This window comes from Bemisia tabaci, chromosome 3, assembly GCF_918797505.1.
Source record: "Bemisia tabaci chromosome 3, PGI_BMITA_v3".
Taxonomy (NCBI): Eukaryota; Metazoa; Arthropoda; class Insecta; order Hemiptera; family Aleyrodidae; genus Bemisia; species Bemisia tabaci.
In genome coordinates this window covers 9,977,917-10,003,818 of record NC_092795.1, presented here as the reverse complement: position 1 = coordinate 10,003,818, position 25,902 = coordinate 9,977,917, and the positions used below count along the sequence as shown (strand labels likewise).

At 42.0% G+C, this 25,902-nt stretch overlaps 2 protein-coding genes across 8 annotated transcripts in view; both read right to left on the bottom strand.

Moving 5' to 3' along the window:
- Positions 1-25,902, bottom strand: part of LOC109030972 (uncharacterized protein CG43867) — a 259,857-nt gene that overhangs the window by 231,342 nt on the left and 2,613 nt on the right. For 6 of the 7 annotated variants that reach the window (XM_019042216.2, XM_019042220.2, XM_019042219.2 and 3 more), the window contains exon 2: positions 12,670-12,734. The gene's annotated coding sequence lies outside the window, so the exon portion shown is untranslated. Of the gene's footprint in view, positions 1-11,037; positions 11,154-12,669; positions 12,735-25,902 lie in introns of all 7 variants that reach the window. The other variant, XM_072297737.1, reaches the window with a different exon arrangement.
- LOC140224143 (uncharacterized) lies at positions 1,187-5,092 on the bottom strand. Its single transcript, XM_072297557.1, has one exon. The coding sequence runs from the start codon at positions 5,090-5,092 to the stop codon at positions 1,187-1,189; it is 3,906 nt and encodes a 1,301-aa protein (XP_072153658.1).

Here is a 25,902-nt window from a genome sequence, read left to right as displayed (position 1 = left end):
CAAATTTTAAGCTTTAGATAATAAGTATTTTAATTGCTTAGGTCGTACGAGAAAATTACGCCGTTGTGAATGTAACATTCAAGTTGTATTTCAATTTTAGCCATGGTTGAAATTTGGAGAAAAAATGTTTTTTCAAGCAATATGTATGAAGTCACCTAGTGTATGCAGTACAACCAAAAACGGATGCCATACATATATTGTAAGTAGTGAAGGGATCTTTCTCCCCTTACTAAGCAAAAGCTTCAAGGCCCAAAGTTACCTAATTATAAGAAATTTTGATAATTTGACCCATAGTATATAAGAAGGAACTTTCATTTAGGGTTAAACATGGGATCCAAAATGGCGGCAACAAAAAACAACCTCGTCACTGGTTACAATGTTGCTCAAAAGAGCCTGCCTATTGGTCAAGCAAGTCTGGTGTTGTCAAATCTCCGAGTATCAGAGGGAAAAAAATACGAAAATACGCAATTTCAACATAAAATACGCTAATATACGCAAGACGCACAATGGAACGCGCGGCTTCATAAAATACGCACTGCGTCCTAAAATACGCAAAACGGAGGCCCTGAGAGTGAGGTGCTTCTTGGTCGACTGCTGCATTCAGAGTGAATTCATTAGCGATTTGCGGGTATATTTATATGCAGATTTCCTTTGTGTGCGAATGCGGGAAACCAACTTGCTTGTGATTGGTCGGTTGGCGAAGCAAGAGTGAATTGGGCGGGAAAGCTGCCGCTGGCCGCTGAATTTGTATTGCGCGGGCTCTGTTGTGGCGAAGTTCAAATCTCGTGCGCCGCGGTGACTTGTGATTGGCTGCGGCAGGTACTGCGATTGCGCGCTGACTCGTCATTGGCGGCGGCGCTTGCGTGCTGCTGAACAAAGGATCTCATTACTGCGCGGTTGAAAGTTGACGTCTAGTGCAGAGTTGTTCGCCCGATCACCAAGGTTAAGCTACATTGATCGTAATGCTTGAAATGGAGACCGTTTGGGAACATCGCAATTTTACATCATTTTACACGTTTTAATTTTGTGAATTGGTCTGATATGAGTTGAGAATGCTGAGAAATTGATGTCTAGAATTTATTATAATAATTATTATTTTTTATAAAGGGGAAATCAGACATACTCCCCCCGTTGAACGAGCACGCGTTCAACAGAGAAGTGTTTTAAAATTTGTTAGTTTAGAAGCTCATATTTGGTTCTTGTCTGAACTTATGGGGAGGCGGCAAAGCTTGGAAACTGGGCGCCGTAAAGTCCCCGTGGTGGTCTTGACATCGACGACGCGTGTGACGTCATCAGGGCCCGGAAAGCACTTGGTGATTCGTCCTAATCTCCATTGCTGAGGAGGTAAATTATTGTCTTGAATAATGACGAGATCATCAATTTTTATTGGATCAGTTTCTTGAGTCCATTTTGATCGCTGCCTCAAACAGTTGATGTACTCATTTTTCCATGTTTGCCAAAAATGTTGACTGGCTTTGTTTATCAAGCCCCATCTATCCACACGATTAGAAGGAGTTTCTGTTAGATTTTCTTCGGGTAAGGCGTTGAGTGGGCGACCGACAAGAAAATGACCTGGGGTCAAGGCGTCCATATCTGAGGGATCTGTTGATAGCGGGCAGAGCGGCCTAGAGTTCATTATTGCCTCCACTCGAGTCACGAGTGTAGTCATTTCCTCGAAGGTGAAAATTTGAGTACCCATGATTCTTTTGAGATGATGTTTTGCGGATTTTATCCCTGCTTCATGTAGTCCACCAAAATTTGGCGCGGAAGCGGGCTGAAAATGCCAATTGATTTCTTTTTTGCTTAGATTTTCAGCAATGCTTGTTTCATTAGTTTTTAAGAATGCATATAGCTCTTTTAAAGAGTTATTCATTCCTACGAAGTTGGTACCGTTATCAGAGAACATATTTTTGCATAATCCTCTGCGAGAGACAAATCGAGCTAATGCGCCTTCAAAGGCCTTTGTAGTCAATTCGCTTACAAATTCCAGGTGTACTGCTTTAGTAGCCATACAAATAAATAGGGCTAGATACCCCTTCGTTTGCCTTGCATTTCTGAGCTTGTTTTCTTTGACTTGGAATGGTCCGCCGTAGTCACACGCTGTATTGAGAAACGGATATGCTGCCTGAACCCTCCATTTTGGTAAATCGCCCATAAGTGGCTGCGTGAATTTTGGTCTGACTTTAAAGCACTGGATGCACTTTTGAAGTTTAGATCTGACCACAGCACGCCCATTAATTATCCAAAATCGCTGATTGATTGCTGCTAAAGTTGAGCTGGGACCGCCGTGAAGTGTCATATCATGATAATAGTCGATTACCAGTTGAGTGAAATGATGATTTTTAGGCAATAAAATAGGAAATTTGAAGTCGTAGCTCATGTCTGAGTGCCTGAGTCGACCACCGACTCGCAATAATCCCTGTTCATCTAAAAAAGGACGAAGTTTGCATAAAGAGGCCGGGCTCTCTTTTTTCTCGCTCAGTGTTCTGATCTCTGCTTTAAATTCTTTGCCTTGAATAATTTTTATCCACCAGTGCCGGGCTTCTTGTAGCTCCGCACTGGAAATCTGTCCAGTTCTTTTCTGGGTAGGATGCCGGGTATTATGGATAAATCTCAACATCCAAACGGTGGTTCTGAGCAGAGGAACAAATCCTGAAAATGATTTTAAGAAAGTTTCCTCCCATGATTCTTGTTTATTTTGTACCAGCGTGACGATGTCCGGTAGTTTGTCGATGATTTCTGCTTTGCTTTCTGGGTCAAATGGACTCAACTTCGGCCATTTTTCTTCTGGCTCTTGCAACCATTTTGGTCCATGCCACCATAAACTGTTGTCGGCCAATCTGTCTGGCATGCAGCCTCGGCTGGCCAGATCGCTCGGATTATCTTCAGACTTGACATGCCCCCAATGTTGAGGTGTTAATACTTCTAAAATTCGAGTAACTCGATTAGCGACGAATACTTTGAGCCGGTAGGGAGGAGTTTGGAGCCATGATAAGACGACTGTGGAGTCTGAATAGGCGAACACCTTCCTGATTGGATGAGCCATTGAACATATGTAGTGAGCAGCATCTAGTAGCTCTGTTAATAGCGCCGCCCCCTGCAACTCCAGCCTGGGGATGCTCATCGGTTTGAGCGGTGCCACCTTAGTTTTCGCCATTAAAAGGCTGGTTTTGACCTCACCGGAGCTGCTTTCGACCCTCAGATACACATTGCCGCTGTATCCTAATTTACTGGCGTCGCTAAAACCGACAAGATCAAATTTTACTCCATTGATCAGAGACACATGACGCGGAATACGGATTTCGGAAATTTTGATGAGTTCTTCGGTGTACTTTTTCCACTGTGCTTGAAGCTCAAGAGGCACCGGTGTGATTTTCTCAACCTTGAATGAGAATATATCGCTGCTCGGCTGCCATTGTAATCCGAGGAGCGATTCGGAACTGTCTGCATCTGAAAATTCTACTGGAGTTTTGAGATTGGACTCCGGCAAGTCCTCCAATATTTCTGGGTCATTGCTTGACCACTTTTTCAGCTCCATGTTGCATTCACCGGCGCATTCGATTATTTCATCTCTTGCGTGTTTTTCCATGAAAAGTTCCTCAGCTAAGAGGTCATTTGGACTTTTGACTGGCCTTGACGGGGGTTCCTCTATCTCCCAATGTCGTCGAAGGCAAGTTTCAATTGGTTCTGAATTGATGGACAGCAAAGCCGTGATTGGTGCTGATTCTGAGGTTGTCACTGCTGCTATGCGTGTTGCGTCATGCGGGGCGCTAAATTTGCCCGTCATAACCCATCCATAAATGCTGCTTAGCGCTATTGGCCAATTTTCATCGAGAATGATTTTTCTGCCATCATAAATGTGAGGATACAGGTCGGCTCCAATAAGTAGATCTACTGGGCCTGGTTTCATCCACTCTGGATCCGCCAAAAACAATGTCCTGAGAGGTTTGCTCATTGTGTTGGGAAGACTTATATTTGGCAGATCGGTGGTGATTTTTGTCATTATTGTTGCTGTTGATGTGAACACTGGCTGCGATTCAATGCGAGACTTGATCTCACATTCCACAGTACCATGAATATCATTGACTGCTTGATTGCCTAACCCTGAAATTGGAGGCGCTTCTTTGTGGATTTTTAGACCCAATTTGTTTGCACAGCGCTTAGTTATAAATGTAGACATGGCAGCACTGTCGATGAGTCCTCTGACAGGTTGATAACCGCCAAATGAATCTTTGACTAGAACTAGAGCAGTTCCTAGAATGCATGCGTATTCCTTTGGTTTTGAGTTGGAAACCATAGCTGTCTTGGGAGGTTTTGATGAATCTTGATTTGACGTGTCTTCTAAGTGTAGAAGTGAATTATGCCTTTTATGACATGTTTTGCAGGTGTATTGGTTCTTACAAACCGAACTGGAGTGATTGAATTTCATACAGTTGAAACACAGGTTTTTCTCTTTGACGAATGATCGGCGTTCAGGGATTGATTTAGCTAAAAATGATTCGCAAAAATAAATGGGATGGTCTTGAGTGCAGCATGGACATTTTTGTTGAGACGAATTCTGTTTCGGCTTAACTGAGGCCGTGAGTGTCTGCTTTGATGGTGGTTGCTTGTGTTTCGGCTTAGTTGACTTGGCTGCCGAACCATCTAATTGAAGGCACTCTTTTTCGAGGAAATCCACTAGGCTATCGATGGTGGGATATTTCGTTTCCGTGCCTCGAAAATCATCAAACCGTTTTCGAAAGTAATTATTTAACTTTTGTACCATGACTGCAGTGAGCATTGAAGAGTACTCGGACAGTTTGTGATCGAGGCCCTCCAATGCCTGGGTGTGCTCCCTGTATTTTGTCAGAAGTGAAGGAATTTGCTGGACATCCTTCACTTCTGGCAAGTCAAGCAACCCGTTGAAGTGATGAAAAATATGCCTTCTTTCACATTGAAAGCGCTGACATAATATTTCCCAAGCCACATCATAATTTGAGTCGGTGATGTCTAACCCTTTTACCAAGTCCAGTGCCTCGCCCTTCAATGACGTGAGAAGGTACTGGAACTTTTTAACTTTCGCTAACTCATTTACATTATGGACAGAGACCATGAATAAATTATAAAAACTTCTCCAATCCTCTAATTTTCCAGTGAATTGAGGTAATTCAAGTTTTGGAAGTCTAACATTTGAGGATGAATGACTTTTAACATGAGTACTATGATTATTGGATACCTCAATTTTCGATGTTTTAGGAGTGAGCGAAAGAAAACGGACTTCGGCTGCAAGTATTGTCTCGTCAAATTCTACCTGCGCCTGTTCGATGTCTATTTTGGAATTAATAGGTAAATCAGAATTGAGACCTATTAATTCTGCTTGAATTAGATCGAATTTATCCTGGAACCCTGACAATCGATCGAACAAAGGTTTAAATTGCTCAGAATTTTCATCTGAAAGCTCATCATTGAATGTTTTTTCTATGGCCTTAACCCTAGAAAAAACTATATCTCGTTTTTTCTGAAGTGAGTCTGCTAATTTTTCACTTTCATTTACCTCAGGAGAATGAAGATTGCGTCGTTTCACCATTATGAATTAATTCTGGACTGTAAATATGCAAGTTATAATCCGGCCCGAGGGACCAAAAAATGAAGAGTGACGGTTCAAAAAAATGATGAAAAAACAACAATAGACCTAAAGGTTGAAAGTGAATTTTACCGAGGGACCAATTGTAGAAATGATAGGAAAGAAAGAAAAGATGGAATAGGATATGAGGTATTGAAGCGAGACAAGTGAAGAGCCGCAGCGACCCCCCAATTTGCCTTGGCTCGGAAAATGAGAGTGAGAAGAGAAAGATTTGAGGTGACTGTCAAATTGATTTAATGATCTGGAAGAGATCCTGCTTGGAGTTTTTATTTTTACCGGACTCAGAGTGAATCGGCTACTATCCTTGGATAGGAAACCTGAAGGGTTACCAGGCGTATAGTACACCGGCTTCTGCAGTGAGCAGGAAAACCAGAAGGGTTTGAATATTGAGAGCTATGTGCTATTGCACTTATTATTATTCCAGATTCCGAAGAATCGGCTTCTCCAAATTGGAGGTGGTATACAAACTGTATGAGTCCGAAATAGAGATGACTGGAAGGTGAATAATTTTGAATGCTTGAAATGATGAATTTGCTTCGTTCTGTGTAATGATGACCGCTAATGCTTGACCTTGGTGCCAATATAACGGGAAACTGAACTTCGGTCTTGATCCAAAAAACGCCAATTTCTTGCTGAGCTCCTTAGGATGTTTCTTCAGCTGCTTGCTTGGCTTGATTTGACTTGATCCTTGTTGAGAGCTTGAGAGTGAGGTGCTTCTTGGTCGACTGCTGCATTCAGAGTGAATTAATTAGCGACTTGCGGGTATATTTATATGCAGATTTCCTTTGTGTGCGAATGCGGGAAACCAACTTGCTTGTGATTGGTCGGTTGGCGAAGCAAGAGTGAATTGGGCGGGAAAGCTGCCGCTGGCCGCTGAATTTGTATTGCGCGGGCTCTGTTGTGGCGAAGTTCAAATCTCGTGCGCCGCGGTGACTTGTGATTGGCTGCGGCAGGTACTGCGATTGCGCGCTGACTCGTCATTGGCGGCGGCGCTTGCGTGCTGCTGAACAAAGGATCTCATTACTGCGCGGTTGAAAGTTGACGTCTAGTGCAGAGTTGTTCGCCCGATCACCAAGGTTAAGCTACATTGATCGTAATGCTTGAAATGGAGACCGTTTGGGAACATCGCAATTTTACATCATTTTACATGTTTTAATTTTGTGAATTGGTCTGATATGAGTTGAGAATGCTGAGAAATTGATGTCTAGAATTTATTATAATAATTATTATTTTTTATAAAGGGGAAATCAGACAATTACCTTGCGGTGAGCTAACCATCACCTTGCGGCAAGGTATCGGCCTATCCATCCTCTCCGAGCCCTATCCGAGCCCTCGCCGAGCCAGTTCAAGGAACTCGACGACCGGGATTAAAACCGTATGACAACACTGTAGACCCAAATCCAGACGCAGGGCTTGAAAAAGGCGACATTGCATCGGGAAATACCCCGTGTTGGGTACGATTTTCGTCTCCAGCGTTGCCATGCATAATTATTCCCAGTCGTTAAGTTCCACGAACTGACCCGGCGAGGGCTCGGATAGGGCTCGGTGAGGGTGGATAGGCCGATACCTTGCCGCAAGGTGATGGTTAGCTCACCGCAAGGTAATATTTACGCTAGGGATGTAATGTACCCCTTATGCAAACATGCGTGAGGGCAGAAACCAGGAGGGATGGCTAGGTTTTGGGAGGCCGCGGAGGAATGTCGAATGAAGATAAGCGTTGAAATGATGGCGGCGTTTCCCGATCATGGGCCGTAATGTCAAACTGTGAGGTGATTTCACAAACTTATGGAGACATGATATTTCTTTCGATGACTATGCTCATTCAAAAAAACGAGAGGGTGAGAAAATGATAACAGATTCATGACGAAAAAAGAAATATATATGAACGAAAAGAAGCACGATATTTTAAAATACAGATATCGATTTCTGAACCGAATAAGAGGTTGTTTTTCCGAAGAAGATTCTGCTTACATTTCTCTGAATTTTTGCAATTTTTATGTTTTAGAATGATTCTTCAGGCTCATGCGCAGGGGCTATATGGACGTATTTCTACCAAACAGACCTATGAGGAGGTGAGAAATATGGGGTGTGCTCGTCGAAGCTGCATAGGAAGCAATGTAAAAGTGGGCGTGATTCCTTTTGTGGAATTGGAAAAGCGGGATATTACATTCTATCAAACAGACCTATGTTCCATCTGAATGCGGGAGTCATGAGCCGCGGGCATGGCAAGAGAGCGTTGTGGACAGGGCTCATGAGTTAAAGACTCCCTCCAACGATCTACCCGTTGTGGCGGCTCTCGTTCGTTGCCGCTGACGTCACTGGCGCTTTATTATTCTCATTCACTCTTACGCAAAGAGAACTAACGAGCACACCCCATATTTCTCACCTCCACATAGGTCTGTTTGGTAGAAATACGTCCATATATCGTCTTCTTTTTAGTTGGAAATTAAAAATCTGCCAAGATTTATGGCATAATCGATGCGATATATCGCACGACGTCAGTCCGACCGCGCCTGGAACCTTGACGAATCACGTGAAGTTTCTCTTACAAAAATCAAGTTTCCTGCATTCAAACGAACACTGAGAGCTCTGCAGAACTCAAAAATTCGATTAACGGGACGCAAAGAGAAAAAATGCCGAGAATTTCCATCGACGCCGGTCAACAGCGCGCCATCAGAGGGGACGCAGCTACGAGAAGGGTACGGATACAGAAATGAGCAATATGCAAACGCTATTCGTCCAGAAGGCAACTCGGTTCGTGGGGGGGGGGGGGGGGGCGAAAAGTGCGTGCTTCTGCATTAAACAGATCTCCGAAAAGCTATAACGACAAAACGCCACGCACAGCTTTCCTCCAGGCAGCCAGCGATGCCATCACACTGGAAATAAAAAGTGAAGGAGAGAGGGGAAAACGATTGGGCATCGAAGGTTTGTGCGGTAAGAAAGAAATGAAAGATTGGAAATTTCATTTAAATATTTCATGAAATTCACGAGGCTGGGAAATATTTCATATTTTTCAGGGGCTAGGCCTCAATGCAACCCGCACTCAAACACACAAAATAGAAGAAAGTCACAATTTGTACATTTTACGAAACATGATAAGGAACCAATATTTTTCAGTATCTTTCATACATTTCTGAAATTTCAAGATTTTATTTTTCATGACATTTTGCCACTCTATCCTGACTTGATTTCCCGCGCTTGATTTTCAGCCTATCAGACACCCGACGACCACTTTTAAATTCCTAGTGGGAACGAACTTGGGAAATCAAAACCATGTGTTATTTTCACTTTCGCCTGTGCTAAACTGCGTGCAGTTGTAAAATGCTTTTCGAGCTTAAAATTTCTTGATCCATGACCAATTTTCCTGATATTTTCCCGATTTTTCCGAATAACATTAAATTTCCAACTCCCGAAATTGATTTCCTTTTATCAAATTTCTTGATATTTTCCGACTTAAAGTGATGGCATCAAATTTCCAATTCCTGGTATTGATTTTCTTTCATCAAATTTCCTAATATTTCACCGATTTTTCCTGATGACATCATTTCCGATTCTTAGTATTGATTTCCTTTCATCAAATTTCCTGATATTTTCCGATTTTTAGTGACGGCAGACACCCTGTGAGCTTTCGCTTTGACTTATCAGAGACGATGCAGCAGAAAGAAGTTCGCATTCACCGCGACAACAGCGCATTCGAGCGAAGCTTTCAACTTTCGGGTCCGCGATATGGCGGAGTCATTTGAATACGCGTGTGGTGCTTCCCGCCCCCTCTCGCAACCCCTCCGGCCCCCTAGGGGGGCTGGCGCGGGCAGGATGACACTTAATTGAATACGCATAGGAATTCGATTATGAAATCCGCTCTCAAAATTTCCCTCGGCAAACGTAAAACGGTCTCAATTTCACTCGCGCGCCCGAGACTGGCGCTTCAAAGGGAAATATTTCGCCGCGCTAAGGAAAAACGCCGTTCGAGTATTCGAAAATCGCCAAATTTCCTCTCGCAAAATATTTACTTTTGAAAGAAGTTATGAATACTGCTCCTTCAAATTTTTTGACTATTAAGATCAAATTACGAACAAAATTCTTTGAAAAATCGGAGGAAAACTATTTACAAATCTCCCCGAAAAGTCGTAATTTGTTAAAGGACTTTTGGCAAACTCTAAAGGCTCATACGGCGTTCTTCTTTAGCGCGACAGTGTTCCTCATCTTCGGGTGACTCCACGACTCGTGCAAGGAAAGCGAGGGTGCGTGCTGGGGTGGAGATATGACGCCGGATCACTGTTTGTTCATTTGAGGGCACAAAGTTCAAAGTTGTGGTTGTGGTGGTGTTGGTGAGGGTAAGTGCAGTCTGCGGTAAAATGGTTTTTCGGCAAAGTTCACATTCCCAGCGACATTCTTGTCAATTTTCGTTTCTGAGACATAATTTTGGTACATTTCATTCGGATTCAGAAATGGACCGAATATAACATGAACGCACCAAGTTGCATTTTGGAAATAAATGAGTAGTTTTGAGTTTAACTACAGTCGTATACTATGGGGCTACGCTCCCTGGCCGCTACGCGGCCTAACCCTTCTGAAAGCACCCAAGACCCACTTCGCGGGTCCTAATCTAAGAAGAGCGGAACTATTTCCCATTAGTAGCCGCAAAAACCATCAAAATCGGTCCGGTAGATCGTCGAACGAAAAGTGAGAGTAATAGTGAACATTTACATTGTCTTAATTGGGAGAATTCACAACTTCATCACCAAGACTAGGGTAGACCGGAGTAATAAGCAAGGTGGGGGTTAATCAAAGAGATACCCTATACGTCCATGGTAAGAGAAACGAGAGTATGAACCTCTTCCCCGAACGGATGTGAAGGAGTCTAACTAAGCTCCAAATATTCCAAGCATCCAAAATCCGTTCCGTTTGTTTCGTTTCAGCCTTGGCGGAAAATTTGAAACCAGGAGGAAATTAGACCAATGAGGAGCCGAGTATGAAAAGGGCGATTTTCATACACCAAGTTCTAGCTCTGGCAATGATCAAAGTTCAATGCAAAGAATCGCTAACGCAACATTTGGACGCACGGAATAAACAAACGGCCCGCGTTTGCACTGCACTGACTCAAAAGTTACAATAAAATTTTAACATTCAAAAATATTTCAAAAGTTTCGTCATGTTTAAAAATTTCATTCCATACGCGCATTCACTGTCTTACTGACTTCGCGGACGTATCCGTCAGAACAAAAGGCCCAGAAAATGTTCAAGGATAACCATCAATTCTTCGAGAGCCAAGTCTCTCCTCGAATCCAGCGGCTTGCGGTTCACTACGCGCGCGCGACACTTCCGGCGGCGTTATAGAGCGCCTTCACTTTGAAAAGCAGGCAACAAGCGATACACACACTAAGCGGAGCCAGAACTTATTCCAAGTGCTTTACCCTCACCCCACGCCGATCCCGCACTCGGCGGCAGATGTGCCCCGCTCGACGTCAGAGCCGCGAGTCGGATGCAGATAAGGAAGAACACAGTAGCAGACACAAAAAAGAGAGGACGCCTGAAAAAAAAAACAAACAAACTTCGTCTGATTGAAGATAATGACGACGTCGGATTCAAATGGCTCCTGGAGCGGGCGAACAATTTAGTTTTACGATTAAAGTTGAAAAACTGGCTCGCCTTTAATTGAATACGCGTATCCTTAAAAATTCAGCTCGTTCCCTTCTCTTGCCCTATGGCAAATTAACCCCCCTCCCCCCGCGTGCGCGGGAAGAGGGAATATCTCCATCCCGAGCGTTCGAAGACTTAACTGTTTCCGGGCGGCCGTTCGGTTCGCGAAACGGGTGCAATTTGCGAAACCGGATGAATACGCTAATTCTGTTTGACTGCATTCGCGACTCCGTGCGTTGCTGCCAGCTTATGCTACATCTGCCGAGAGTGGTTGAAATAAAATGATAGGAAAACTAAGAATTTTTCTGTTGATTTGTGTGCACGGAGGAAATGAAAAACTTCGGTTGCATGGACCGAATTTTGCTTCATATGGGGCACCAAAAGTTTCGGTCGTAAAAATCGAACTTGGATTCGGACATCTACAGTATTTGGTACAAACATACTATACTGCCGCGCGTGATGAGGAAAAACGCCGTGCGAGCATTCGAATGCTGCCAAATTTTCTCTCGCAAAATATTTATTTTTGAAGGAAGTTATGAATACTTTTTATTCCCGAAAATTTAATAAAAGAAATTTGGCAAACTCTGAAGACTCATTCGGCGTTCTTCCTTAGCACGGCAGTATAGTCTTAATGCACCTGACAACAAACTGAAGTTTGGCTAGCATTATTTTCAGTTGCCTAGACCGAAACCTTCGATGCTCGAATGAACCAACATTTTTTTTTCATCCGTATAGATTTTTGGACCATACTGTAATTGCAAAAAATTCATCAGGGTATCAACTAAAATTTCATTTTGGATTTTCTTTATTCTTTCCTACTATTTTGAAAGGAGTTTCTGATTTTTTAAGCGAATAAATTGACACTCGATTCATTTCAAGAACCAACATAATTGATGGATTATTGTATCAAATTTGTCACTTTTTCCAGCCATGAGCTGCATGACGCTGGAAAATGCTTCACGCACTCGGAATGCCAAGAACCATGACCGATTTTCCTGATGACGTCGAATTTCCTGACATTTTCTCGTTTTTACTGACGGTAGACAGTAGACACCCTCCGCAGGTTTATACAAAAAATAGGGGGAAAAGAAAAAGGGGATAGAAAGGGGGGGGAGAAAAAGGGGGGTATAGAAAAGGGGTTGAGGTCTGGATACTTTCAATCAAAAGTCAAGAGACGGAAAATAACTTATTTTTTTGCACGCTTTTGAAAAGTTAGCAGGAAAAACGTGGCCCGGAAGAGCAGGGGAAACGGGGAAATTTTGGCCTCGGAACAAGTTGCAATTTGTGAGGAAGCTTCTTTTTGGACTTTCACCATGCAGGAAATGGAATAAACAGAAGATATAAAATCATGTAATCCAATTAACATTAAATGATGATACAAAGATATGAAGTTCATGAACACTTACATGGATACGAGATGATTGCAGGTCTCGTCTCCAGTTAAAGCTGTTCACGCGACGCGCATTTGAAACTGAAACAAAAAGAATATGAGGAAATTGAAGCACATTGTGAGTGCAGGAGGTAAGAAAGGGTTTTAAGAGCAATCTAAAGACGTATAAAAAAAATTGGCCTCCGGCCAATTTATGCGCGGCGCTTCGCGCCGCGTACCGGCGCTACGCGCCGGCATTTGGGGGCTTCGCCCCCCCATCCGCTTAGCGGATTGGTGCGGGGACCGCACGGGACTTTCTCGCTCGAGCCGGCGCTTCGCGCCGGCATAGACACTTTTACTGGAATATTTAGAAAAATACTGCCAATTTTACAAAATCATAAAGTTTGATTGGAATTTTGATCACAGGATAATAGTTATGAAATTTTTATTCAAACCATTGAACTTCATTGTAAATGTCTTCGCGATATGTGGTGAATTCATATATTCGGACTCGACTTGTTGATTTTATGAGGCATCTTCAATTAAATATGTAATTGATTAACTAAGTCTCCTGTCAAAGATGGCGATCCGTAAAAATCTTAGCTTTTCTACGATTCATTAGGATCCATTAGATTCATTGACATCATACTTCAGATACGATTTTATATTATAATCTCTCCTTAAGCACGGTCAAAAGCCATCAAATATCTACTTGAATGGGTAGAATGACTATTCGATGTTCAAATAGTCTTAAAACTAAACGGTTTTCGCTTAGCATCTCCCAAATTTTAAATTTGGCGGGCGAATCTACCTGCTGGAAGGTTCACGACACGCCCGCCAGGAGCGCCATCTCCTTACCGCGTATCCCCGTAACTCAAAGCGAAAACAATAGAGAGCGCCATCGACAAACGTCAACGAGAGACAAGTCAACAAACGTCACGTTATAACAATTATAACCTCCTTCATTAACAAGCATTAAATCAGTCATATTTGTGCCGAATTATTACATTATATTTGTGCTTAGTACCTCGTAAAAAGGAACCGCAAAAGATGGAATCTGCCGGGATTCTAAATTCATTAACAACAAACATATTAGTTTTTAATAAAGATCTAAGTGTCAGTTCTTGGCGTTAGCTTGATGATTCATAGTACCTTTGTAATGTGAGTATGTATCTAATTAGTTGTCTAATTTTGCTTTGTGATTACCTACGGAGTAATTTTGGAAATAGTATATGATGCATTATATAATGCATTTGAATTCCTAGGTTTCACCTGACTCAAAGCGTTTGCTGCTATTATCTAGAAGCGCTCCGACTCATTTATCAGAGAATTGAGCGTTTCCTATCGGCCCCTCTGCAATTATGAGATTAGTCCATGAATCCTTTAGGAACTTAAATTAATGACTCAGATGGTGCTTTTGAGCCAACTTTCAAAGAATTAAAGGCATTTTTTCAAAATCTACAGTCCATGAGCTCTCCGTGTGACCGAAGTGCTCTCCTCGCTATATGACGCGTAACCCTTCAATTTTTAGTTTAGTCCAAAGACCTCGTAGGAACTTAAATTAATGAACCAGGTGGTGCTCTGATGCCAACTTTCGAAGAATTGAAGGCATTTTATTTTATTTTTTTTCAAATTTACAGTCCTTGAAAATGAGCTGTTTCGCGGAGCAAAGTGCCCTACTTTTGGGCCTCGTATCTCTTGAATTTTGAGTTTAGTCCAAAGATCTTTTTGGAACTTAAATTAATGACCCAGGTGATGTGCTTGATGCCCATTGTTAAAGAATTAAAGACATTTTTCAAAATTTACAGTCTTTCAAAATGAGCTTTCCGTGTGATTTTGCTAAAAATGGACAATTGAGCGTAGCCCCCCCAAATTTTAGCGTACCTCAAAATCGTTGAACGTGCATAAGGAGACCATAGATATGGTGTCCTGTGCCAATTTTGAATGAAATCGAACAGATAGATTCTGAGATATCGCTGTAGACAGATTTGGGGGACGCCACACGGACGGACACACATTTTTTCAAGTATGGTTATTTTTACTCCTGGGACCTTAAAACGTCTAGAAATGATGAAATTTCAACTTTTTTTTTTTTTTTTTTTTGGAGGATGACAATACTTCCTCTCTACCCTATGGGAGCGAGAAAGTAAAAATTTTCTGGCCGATTGAGACAAGTGTTTGAATTCAACAGCAGGCGCCATGCGCTAAATGCGCCAAACTCCAATTGGTGCCTAAATAATTCAAATCGTTACCCGAAATTTGCGGAAATAAAAATTCGGAAATTTACCCGAAATTTACCCCTATACATCTTTGCGGTCATGTTTCAAACTTCTAAGATAGATCTCGTCTCGTTGAGAGGGTCTCTGCAGAGAGATAAACGTTACCAGTCCATCGATTTTAAAGTCGACCTGAAAAAGAAAAGATTTTTCGATTGCAAGCTTGGATAATTCCAGATGCGCCAAGATGGTATTTTAGGACATTTCCGCCACGTTGGATTTTTGAATTTCGAAAATCCGACTTTTACGTTAAAAAATACCCCCTGGCATCAAATTTCACAAAAATCTATCGATCAGCTGGGAGCCGAGATAGCATCTTACGCCAAACCCACCATCTAAGATTTTCGAATTTTGTTTCCCCGTGATTTCAATTAAAATCGTTCGAAAAATTCTTGTAAATTTTTCAGCAAATCTGTGCGTATCTTTTAAAAATATTGATTGAAATTGAAGCATTAACTGTGGTTTGCAACGTTGCAATCCAGGTAAATAAGCTCCTTTTCGCGTGGAACCATCGATATTTGAGTTCGTTTACGGCAGGCGTGACATACAACTATTTGACCACGGGTGTAAGCATGTTGCAGCTCCGCCGGATTGAAGGCGCGTCAAACTGCGAAGATCTCTTCACCGCCCTGCCGACCCTCGCTGGCGGGACGAACGCTAAAATCGCTGCGACACTTAGACGATGCGTCATTATTTATGACTCCCTTCTAATTTTCACTATAAAAAACCAAAATAACTATCCTAATAGCTACGATTTAGAATCAGGGACCAGTGGTTTTTTTTCGGTAAAAACAAAAAAAGGAAAATAGGACTAAATATAATGTCGCGACGAAATTTCCGTGATTTCAATTAAAATCGTTCGAAAAATTCTTGTAAATTTTTCAGCAAATCTGTGCGTATCTTTTAAAAAATATTGATTGAAATTGAAGCATTAACTGTGGTTTGCAACGTTGCAATCCAGGTAAATAAGCTCCTTTTCGCGTGGAACCATCGATATTTGAGTTCGTTTACGGCAGGCGTGACATACAACTATTTGACCACGGGTGTAAGCATGTTGCAGCTCCGCCGGATTGAAGGCGCGTCAAACTGCGAAGATGTCTTCACCGCCCTGCCGACCCTCGCTGGCGGGACGAACGCTAAAATTGCTGCGACACTTAGACGACGCGTTATTATTTATGACTCCCTTCTAATTTTCCCCATAAAAAACCAAAATAACTATCCTGATAGCTACGATTTAGAATCAGGGACCGTGGTTTTTTTTCCGGTAAAAACAAAAAAGGAAAATAGGACTAAAAATAATGTGGTGTATAATATAGGGTTCATAATTTGAGTTCAAGTTTGTGTTTACCGTCAAAAAATATAACGTGGTAAATAGTTTAACAGAAATCGATCGAACAGACGCCACATATCGTGGGATCAGTTGGACTCGACACAGTGGTAAACAATAGCAGTCAATTTACATACGGCAGTGCGCCTTCATTCTCGTCTGATACTCCGCAATACTTCCGTGGCGGAATAGTTGCGCAGAGCGCCTTCAAGAGTTTATAGCTTCGACTTACTCGCAGGTAATCACGATTACCGCTGAAATAATACCTTGGCGCGAACGCAGTTACACATTCGCTCATCACTGACAGTGGGGTAAAAACTTTCATACTTCAATTCGCGACGTTACAAGTTTTTGTGTTTGATTTAAGATCAATTTCTTCTTAGCGGCAAATTCGAGAGTGAAATTCTGCTAAACACTAGGAAAAAAAAACACATTGGATCTAGAGTCCAGACTCTTGAAAACATTGACAAGAAAAAGGACTCTGATTCAATCAGATTTAAGCTTAAATCAAAAGGAAATCCGCTCAAATTAAGAGGCTTGGTTCTTGATTTAAGCTTAAATCTGATTGAATCAAGAGAATTTTTTCTTGTCGGTGTTTTTAAGAGTCTGGACTCTCGATCCAATGTGTTTTTTTTCCAGTGAACTTATGTCACTTCTTCCCAATGAAAGCATGAACGACTCGATTTTTCAGCTCCCAATTATTCTAGCACGGGAACACAGCACGACGCTTTCCACCCAGGTACCAAGTTGTCTGGAACCTCCTCATCAAGCGAATAGACACATCGATTATCGACCAGCTCACATCTCACACACGCAGACCGCTTACGCGGCTAAAAGCTGCGATAAATCCCGAGCTTAAAAGCTCCCTTTTTTAGCGAAAAATTAGACTCGGCGCGACTCAGCATGGGGGCGGGGGGCGGGTTACAATCATGTTTATGGATTCGCTCCGGTTGTAAACGGGATGAGGTCGGTAAAAGAGAACCGAGCTTATCCCCGGAGGCCCTCTCACTTTGATGACTCCGACCCCCCCCCCCCCCCAACTCCCCCCCGCCACGTCATATTTTCATTTTTAATCTCGGCCTGCGCGACTCCTCACCTCGGAGCTGGAGGGCTGCGTCCTTTTCCGGGGGGTTCCGGGGGTATTTTTAGCCCGCGCGCCGGGTTTTTAGTGGGTGACGTATGCCACGCTGGAGTCCCCGCCGCCACCACAGAGGCAGCGATTTTTACCCTCCGCTCTTCAAAGCTCTGGGCCGTGTTCGTAGTCGGTTCTTCAACAGGCTCATTCTCGTGCCAGGACCCTGCATGCTTTATAAGCAGGATTGCCACAGAATTTAGAGAAGGAAATGGAGATGTTGCATGTGTGAGGAATTTGCGATTTGACTGTTGATTCTTATGTAAAAGTTCAAGAGAAACAATGGTGCCACTGGTTTTCTCTGAAATCAACTCCCAAGCTCAAAAAAAGCTTTCAAAGTAAGGCCAAAATGGAGGGGATATCCCACGCTATCCTGAGAGTCCACATCTACATCAAGACAAACTCTCCATGCAAAGATACGGAGCAAATACATTAGCAGTGATGCCGTGTTTTTAGTTTTGGAGTCCCCAAATAAAATGGCAGCCCTGTCAATGTATTTGCTCCCTATCTTTGCATGGAGAGTTTGTCTGGATGTAGATGTGAACTCTCAGCATAGCGTGAGATATCCCCTCCATTTATGCCTCAACGTGAGAGCTTTTTTTGAGCTTGCATGGGAGTTGATTTCAGAGAAAACCAGTGGCGCCATCGTGTTTCTCGCGAACTTTTACATAAGAATCAACAGTCAAATTGCAAATTCCTCACACATGCAACATCTCCATTCCCTGACATTTCCCTGATTTCCTTGACACATTTTGGTGAAATTCCCTGACAATTGAACAACTGCCACATGTTTAAAAAGTCATAGTTAGAAATAGTTTTCAGGCAAAATTTGTTGTTCGAAACGCCAAACTCACTCGAGAAAGCAAATGAAGGCGATTTGACGATTTTTCCCCGGTACATTTCCGTCATTTTCCCTGACATTTTCAGGTATTCTCTGACTTTTTAAAATCCCTGTCATTTCTAGATTTTCCCTGGCTGTGGCAACCCTGCTGTATGCTTTAGAAGTTATGAAGTTGATTTTTGCTCGCGATTCGTTAAAATTAAATTTTTTATGATGCTTCCTTTAGGATCTTTTTAAACTTCCCTTCGTCACAAGATACTATGCTTGACGAGTTATGACGTTGAAAATTACTCGCGATGCGTTAAAATTGCATTTTTTATGATGCTCAATTGAGGATCTCCTTAAATCTCCACGATATGTGAATCAGTGAGAACGGGAACAAACCGACTCGGAAAAATGAAAAAAAATGAGGACACACACAAAAGTGCACGGTATGAGAAGAAGTTAGTTTAAGAAAAAGATTTTTGGTGCCGAAAGACAAGTACAGGGCACTTTAAAGGTCCAATTTTGAACAGCTGCGCTAACTTCAACGACCTTCATGAAAACTGACTGTTTTTCATGAAAATTGAGCATTTTTGAGTTTCCGAGTTGGTGTGTTTCTGTTCTCACTGATTCATATACAGTCACAAGTTATGACGTTGAATTTCACGGAAAAAGAATTGCTTTTTCCATCAAAGCAGCGATCAAACATTAAGGATGCCGTTCAATAACATGATGTGTATATTAAAGTCTAATATATATCATTTAAAAAAAAGAACCCAAGATTACCTAGAATCAAACCTGGAAATATTTGAGTTTTTCTCCAATAAAATATTGGAGTTATTGACGACGTCAGCCGAGCTTGTGCAAAGCAGAAAAAACACTGCATCAGCTTAGAACAGTATTTAGCACTGATTTAGGGGTTTTCCGATAAAGGGGTGTGCTCAAAAAAGATTGATTGCCGATAGGCACCCGCCTTGCGGCGGTACAGCTCGATTTTAAATCCTGCGCCCGCAATACTGTAACGCCGTAAGAACATTCAAGAGTTGCCAAATTCCTTTAGAAAAAATGTTCATTATTGAGGAAGTCAACATTTTCCTTGACATTTTCAGGAATTTAGGTGAAATTGCACACAACATTATTTGCAAAATTGGGCGAAAGATGTTCATAAGTTTACCAGGAAATTCGTGTTTTAATAAAGGAAATTTGGCAACGCCTGAAGGTTCATACGGCGTTTTTCCTTAGCACGGGGGAATAATTGAGGGGCGAACCGCGCCAACGCTCCGATAAAACTTATTCGTGAATCCCGATATCGTATCGGATCGGAATCTTACGGTAATAAGATTACGCGAACTTCGTAAGTTTTGCGAATCATCCCCGAAGTTCCGTTTGTCTTTTCGCGGTGTTTTTCTTGGGGAAGGGCGACCAGATTCCCCCGGTTGTCTCGGAGGCGAGAGACAGTTTAAGGCGACTTAATTCACGGTCGGATATTTTTATCCGGAGAGCGCGAAATTGGCGTGCGTAAACTTACAACGGAAGTTCCTCGTAAGTTGCGAGGAAAACTGTGAGGACACAGAAGTTTGATTGCGCTCGATTGGAGCTCGGTCTTTTGCAAATTCATGATTGCGTGCCACCAAGTTTACGTCAAGGTTGCCACAGAATTTAAAAGATGAAATTCCCTGACATTTCCCTGACAATTATAAAGATATGCCAGATGGTTAAAACGACATATTACAGATAGTTTCCAGGCGAATTGGTTGTTCGAGACGTCAAACCTTTCTTAGAGAGCAAAAAAAAGGTGACTCAAGGATTTTTCCCTGACATTTTCGTCATTTTTCCAGACATTTTCGTCATTATTCCTGACATTTTCAGGTTTTCCCTGACTTTTAAGAATTCCCTGACATTTCCCGGTTTTCCCTGACTGTGGCAACCCTGTTACGTGGAGATTTTGGCTGTTTTAGTAAGTTGCTCAGCGTTCTGTGGATTGTTGATCTGCAAACTGAGCGACAGGTTTTCTTGGATTGTAAAATTTTCTGACGTATCCCAATCCTGACATTCTTAGGTAGTGTAACGCTGAAGAGTAACTCCAGGTAACGCAAAGTATGACCATTAACACGGAAATTTTTAACAGTTTATGTGTGAATTACGGTGTTTTAGCGGTAAAAAAATACAACTATATGGGTACAAGTTTTTCTTTCTTCAGAGGGAACGATCATGGATTTTGGTTAAAAATGGGGGTAAATTGGTTGAAATTGAAGAAAGTCTCATTGGAGGTTTCTGAGCCTTTGACACAGTGGAGTCTCTCAGTTTAATCACCGATTTACATGTTATTACATTTACAGTGGCAAGGCGTGAATGATCGATCATCGATATATACCCCCCTGAAGCTTAGAAGGTAAAGAATCGATTGTTACGGTGTTCGTTGCGAACACCCTATTTATCGATCCTTTTCCACAGGTTTAAATGGACCGCGTTAAGTGGAACGGAACCAAGCCGCATCGGCTATTGCCAAATTTAATCGGGAGATTTAATTTCTTACATTAAACGTTTGTGTGGATGTTTGTGCACATTTCAGTGAACTTTCTACATATTACGAAGCGTATTCCTTAAAATTTTCGTAGGAATCCGCAGAAACGTTTTCTCGTAAAGAATTAATAGGCTGTCCAGTTAAATTTGGCGATAGCTGATGTGGCTTGTTTCCTTTCTGCTAAACGCGGTTCAAACGTCAGATCAACCGATAAATCGCAAAGATGGCCACGCCACCAGATATTTTTCACACCTGCTAAGAATAAAATAACAGTCAAATTATTCCTCTAATGCTCCCTGGGGTAAACATACAGGGCTCCGATGATTCAACGACACTTGCACGAGTTCTTTTAAAATCATCCCCCATCCTTCGCTATCGAACACAACCCGGTTTCTGGTCCAGGCGTTGAAACTTATAAAATTCAAATTCCCCAATGCTGCGGTTACATTTCTACGCCCTCACCTCCCCGCGACCGCCGCACAGATTCGTCGCTCCATAACATAAGAGCATATCTCAATTTTGACATGAGCCCTGTTCTCAGTATAAATCTATGTTTTACAGGGCTCATGCAGAAATTGAGATACGCTTTTTACGTTGAGGAATCGACCAGATTTTCGTATGCAACGAAGACGACCGAGGGACGAAGACGCGGGGGCTGCGGGGTAATAAACTGCTCGGGAAGGAGCTATTCGTAAAGGTTAGAACTTTTATCGTTGGTTTCGTTCGTCCTCGCTTTGCATGCGCCCGGCGCACAGTGGATCGAGTCGATTAGAGAGGTCGGACATAACATTTGAGACTAAAACTGCAAATTTTGATGTTCATTTCGTCATATTTTAAATATTAAGGGGTGTTTCGAGAAGAAAATTTCACGAGGAAACCAATGGAACCACTTTTAGAACCTCATCGTTTTGGGTAAACGGAGTTATGAGCGCTTAAAGTTTCCAAATTTTGTCCGACTTCTCTTGCTGACTCGGTCCAGTGTGCGGCGCGGCGCGGGCGAGGACTGCGGCGACCGAGGAGGATCCGTTCACGGAAAGTTTAAAGATGAACGGGATTTGAAAGTCCCGCGAGGGTATCCACCGACGTGAGAGCAGATAAAACTTGGGGCTGTTAAACTTGCCAGCGCCAAATCCCTCGCACGGTCCCCGCCGCCAACTCTTCCCTCGTTTTAGGCGCTAAAATCCTGGAGATATTAGAATGTTTATACAGGGTGTCTCATGGTTAAACGGCCATATTGCAGGAGCGTCTTCTATGACGTTCTATGGCGTAAAAATGAAACGTAATTTTCCGATAAAGCTTTCCCAAAAAGAAAAAAAACAAAAAAAAAAAAAAAAAAAAAAAAAAAAAACAAAACATGTGAACGAATTTCTGCCTTCCCCTAAAATGGGAACCACCTTTTTTCGAATAACATAACTTTTGAGAAACATCTACAATTGTTTAAGAACCAAACTAATTTTTTGCAAGCGCATTCGCTAGAGTACCTATACATACATGCACTGGAAAAAAACACATTGTATCTAGAGTCCAGACTCTTAAAAACATCGACAAGAAAAAGTATTCTTGATTCAATCAGAATCTAGCTTAAATCAAGAACCAAGCCTCTTAATTTAGGCGGATTTCGTTTTGATTCAAGCAAAAATCCGATTGAATCAAGTGTATTTTTTCTTGTCAATGTTTTCACGAGTCTGGACTCTAGATCCAATGAGTATTTTTTTCCAATGTGCCCCATTGGGATGCATTTCCCATGCAAATGAGAGAAACTGCTGAGGATGAGCCGAAAACGTGGTTCCTTATGGCAAAATGTGAATTCCAACAGAAGTTTCCAACACTTTATCATTCGATCATAGCTTTGTCTATCAGATTCAGAAATCAGCCCACTGATTCAACTCGGTGCGTTTATTTTAACCGTGCGCCATTTTTGCACTCGTTGTTCTCTTCTCTGTCACGGTAGTGCTACTTTGTTGGCGGAAATTTTAAATTTCCCGCGCGTGATCCGGAGAGTTCGCGACCGCATCTCGAAGCGGTCCCGCCCGTCTGCCGTCGCGTCGCTTCCGTTCGCGACATTGCTGGGGGGGGGGGGGGGGGCAGGGGGGGCTCCGGCGAACGCGGAACAAAGGTCGATGAATAAAAATGAGCCCCGGACGACAACAACGACGAAGGACGAAGACGGTGAAAAGGTAAGTAACCTGAGCCTGGAGCTGTGCTGCCGTCGCGAGGAAAAACACCGTAAGAGCTTTCGGGTGTTGCCACATTTCCCCCGGTAAAACATTTATTTTTTACACAATTCATGAATATTATGACTAGAAGTTTTATAATATTTGACACTGAACTGCGCAAAAAATTAGAAAAAAATGTGGAGAACACTGGAAAAAAAAAAAAAAAAAAATTGGATCTCGAGTCCAGACTCTTGAAAACATTGACAAGAAAAAATACTCTTGATTCAATCGGATTTTTGCTTGAATCAAAACGAAATCCGTTTAAATGAAGAGGCTTGATTCTTGATTTAAGCTAGATTCTGATTGAATCAAGAGTACTTTTTCTTGTCGATGTTTTCGAGAGTCTGGACTCTAGATCCAATGTGTTTTTTTTTCCAGTGAAGTTTTCCTGTAGATTTGTAATTTATCAAAGGGAATATGGCAACGTCTGATGGCTCGTAAGTCGTTTTTCCTTGGCATCGCAGCGTGGAGACGTCGCTCCAGAGGTAGGGGCAGAAGCTCGGCTCCGTGGACAGGTGAAACTTTCGACCGCCCTCGGCAGCTTTTAACAACCCATTTTTCGTTGTTCCCGCCACGAAAGAACGTGACTACATTTCAATGTTGCAAAATTTCCCCTCGCAAACTGCGTTTTTACCAGGAGAATCCTCGGCATCGCTAACTGGGAATTCAACTGATTGTTCTTCTAGTTTTCATATGCAAAATTCAGATATAATGTGGACAAAAATTGCATGGTTACATTCTCGTAAAAAGTTGAATTGTTTGAAACGCTTTTTGGCAACCTTGGAATAGAATTACGTTCTCTCGTGCGATAAACGACGTTTTGAGTTTTTGAATTCATTCCTTTCAAAATTCACTCCGTTTCCTCCCAGAAACGCTGTGAGTTTTGAGCCTCCTCATTTTAAAAAATATCTTTTTCTATAAACTTGGTAAACATTATTTTCATCCCCGTCCTTTTCCTTCTCCCTTGCTCTTCGCTAGGAGGTTACCGCGGATTAGTGAAGAACACGCGATTTTCATCGTACGCTCCTTTCCTTTGCAGATTTTTCTTGTCTTTCCCTCAAGTAAAAAAAAAAAGAAAAGAAAAGAAAGAAAAAAAAAAAAAACTGCTCCTGCGCGCAAAAGTTACCTATCGATGGCCGAAGTGCAAAATCACGTACCTCCGTTTGCGACATAGTGGACATCCTGTCATGCTTTATTTTTTCCATGAAAGTCTAGTAGTAGGCTGACTCAATTTCTTTAAGACTTCCTTGATTTTTCTGAGCAGATCCGTCTGAATAAATTTCAAGCTATGTGAGTAGAGTCGGTTTGTTTCACTTCGAAAATATCGAATACGAACGGAAATTTCGAAACATCGCAATGGAAATACGTGGTTTCGCACTTACAGCAATCGATATTATTTTCTTCTCTCTCGTCGATTTCAATTAAAATGTACCTAATTTCGAATTTACTGATCTGATTTTTATCACGATTGAAACCTGATAATAAGAGTATGAGGCTGTGAACTAACTTGTTTTCGGGACTTCCAAAGGTAGGATTCTATTCCCGGCCAAAGGAAATCGAATTTAAAACGATTAGCTGGGATAGTCGACCGCAATCCATGCGGGCCGATTATTGAAATTGATCGACAAAACTATAGACAAAGAAGACAAAAGGGGTATGGTGGGATTCTATTGGTAAAAAAGGATGACTACAATGGACAAAGGAGCTAAGGAGTTGCTAATTAACGGCAACCGACAAGAGACCCGACAGTCAGACCATCATTTTCTTCCTCCGTCAGTCAGAACCACCAGTTGCAACCAATTGAATAGCTCCATACTCCCTATGTATGTATTTTCCGAAGAAAATACACTATTTTTTGTCTACAGCCTTGGCTATCAATTTCAATGATCGGTTCGCTGGTTTAAAAGAAAACGCAAGGGTGCTCAAAGGCTTATAGTTTCCCTCGGCACTCCGGCCAGTGATGCCAATTTTCAGAGGACCCCTTCACTGTGCAATCAAACGCGAATTGAAGTCGGTAATTTTTTCCCCTCATTTTTTTCTCCCCTTTTTTGCGTATTCAGGTCGACTTGGATATGAAACGAAGTACCCATACGCAATTACTCTACAATTATGAGGGATAGGCGGTGGGAGATGTGGAAGACTTAAAAAGGGATCCACTCCCCTTATGAATTCCGCGACCGAGGGACAACTTTTCCCGCGCTCATTTACCGGTTCGCGCCGCAAGTTCAATCCCTTGTCCCCTTCTTGCTTGCAACCCTTCTTATTCCTCAGGCGCCAGCTGGAGGAATGACCCTGTCACCGTCCATTTGAAGGGCTAATCGACTTCGTTACAATAACAACTAGACCGCAGAGCACTCAATTGGCATCCCCTGTTAACCGGAGAAAAATTAATGCTCAGAGAGGCACACAATTGCTCAATTATCAGTAACATTGAATATTTCTGACGATCAAATAATTTTTTTGTCAGCATCCGACGATTGTCCTTTCATTCTACAAAAAATAGGAATGGAAATCCAGTCTTTAGATTCACTTTATCAAAACTGGAAGAAACGTTTAAAATGTAACCATACTCTGAGACAGCCAAGAAAGAGGGTCCTGAGAGACCTAAGGAGGGCAAACGGAATGAGGGGGCCGAAATTTCCCAAAATCTAAGTTTTAAAAGAATTTGATTCACGTAGGATCGAACAAGACTGCTAAAGGGGGAAAACGTGACGTTTTCAATGTAAGATTTGTATCCTCCTTTCTTGAACAGAACAGTAGTATGTGTATGTCAAAGATTTGAAATGCTGAGTAATTAAAATGTGCTGCGTAATTTTAGAACTTAATTAAATTTAGGAATCAGTACCTAAACCTACTCTTTTTACTTGATATAAATCTAGTTTTATTTCATAAAACCCGCTTATCTAGCTAAACTTTTATAACTAAGGAAAAACAGTAAGTACCAGGATAAATGGATTCCGACCTTCCAACAT

Excerpts from the sequence above, each read along its gene's own strand:
- LOC140224143 (XM_072297557.1), bottom strand. The coding sequence starts at position 5,092 with ATGGTCTCTGTCCATAATGTAAATGAGTTAGCGAAAGTTAAAAAGTTC.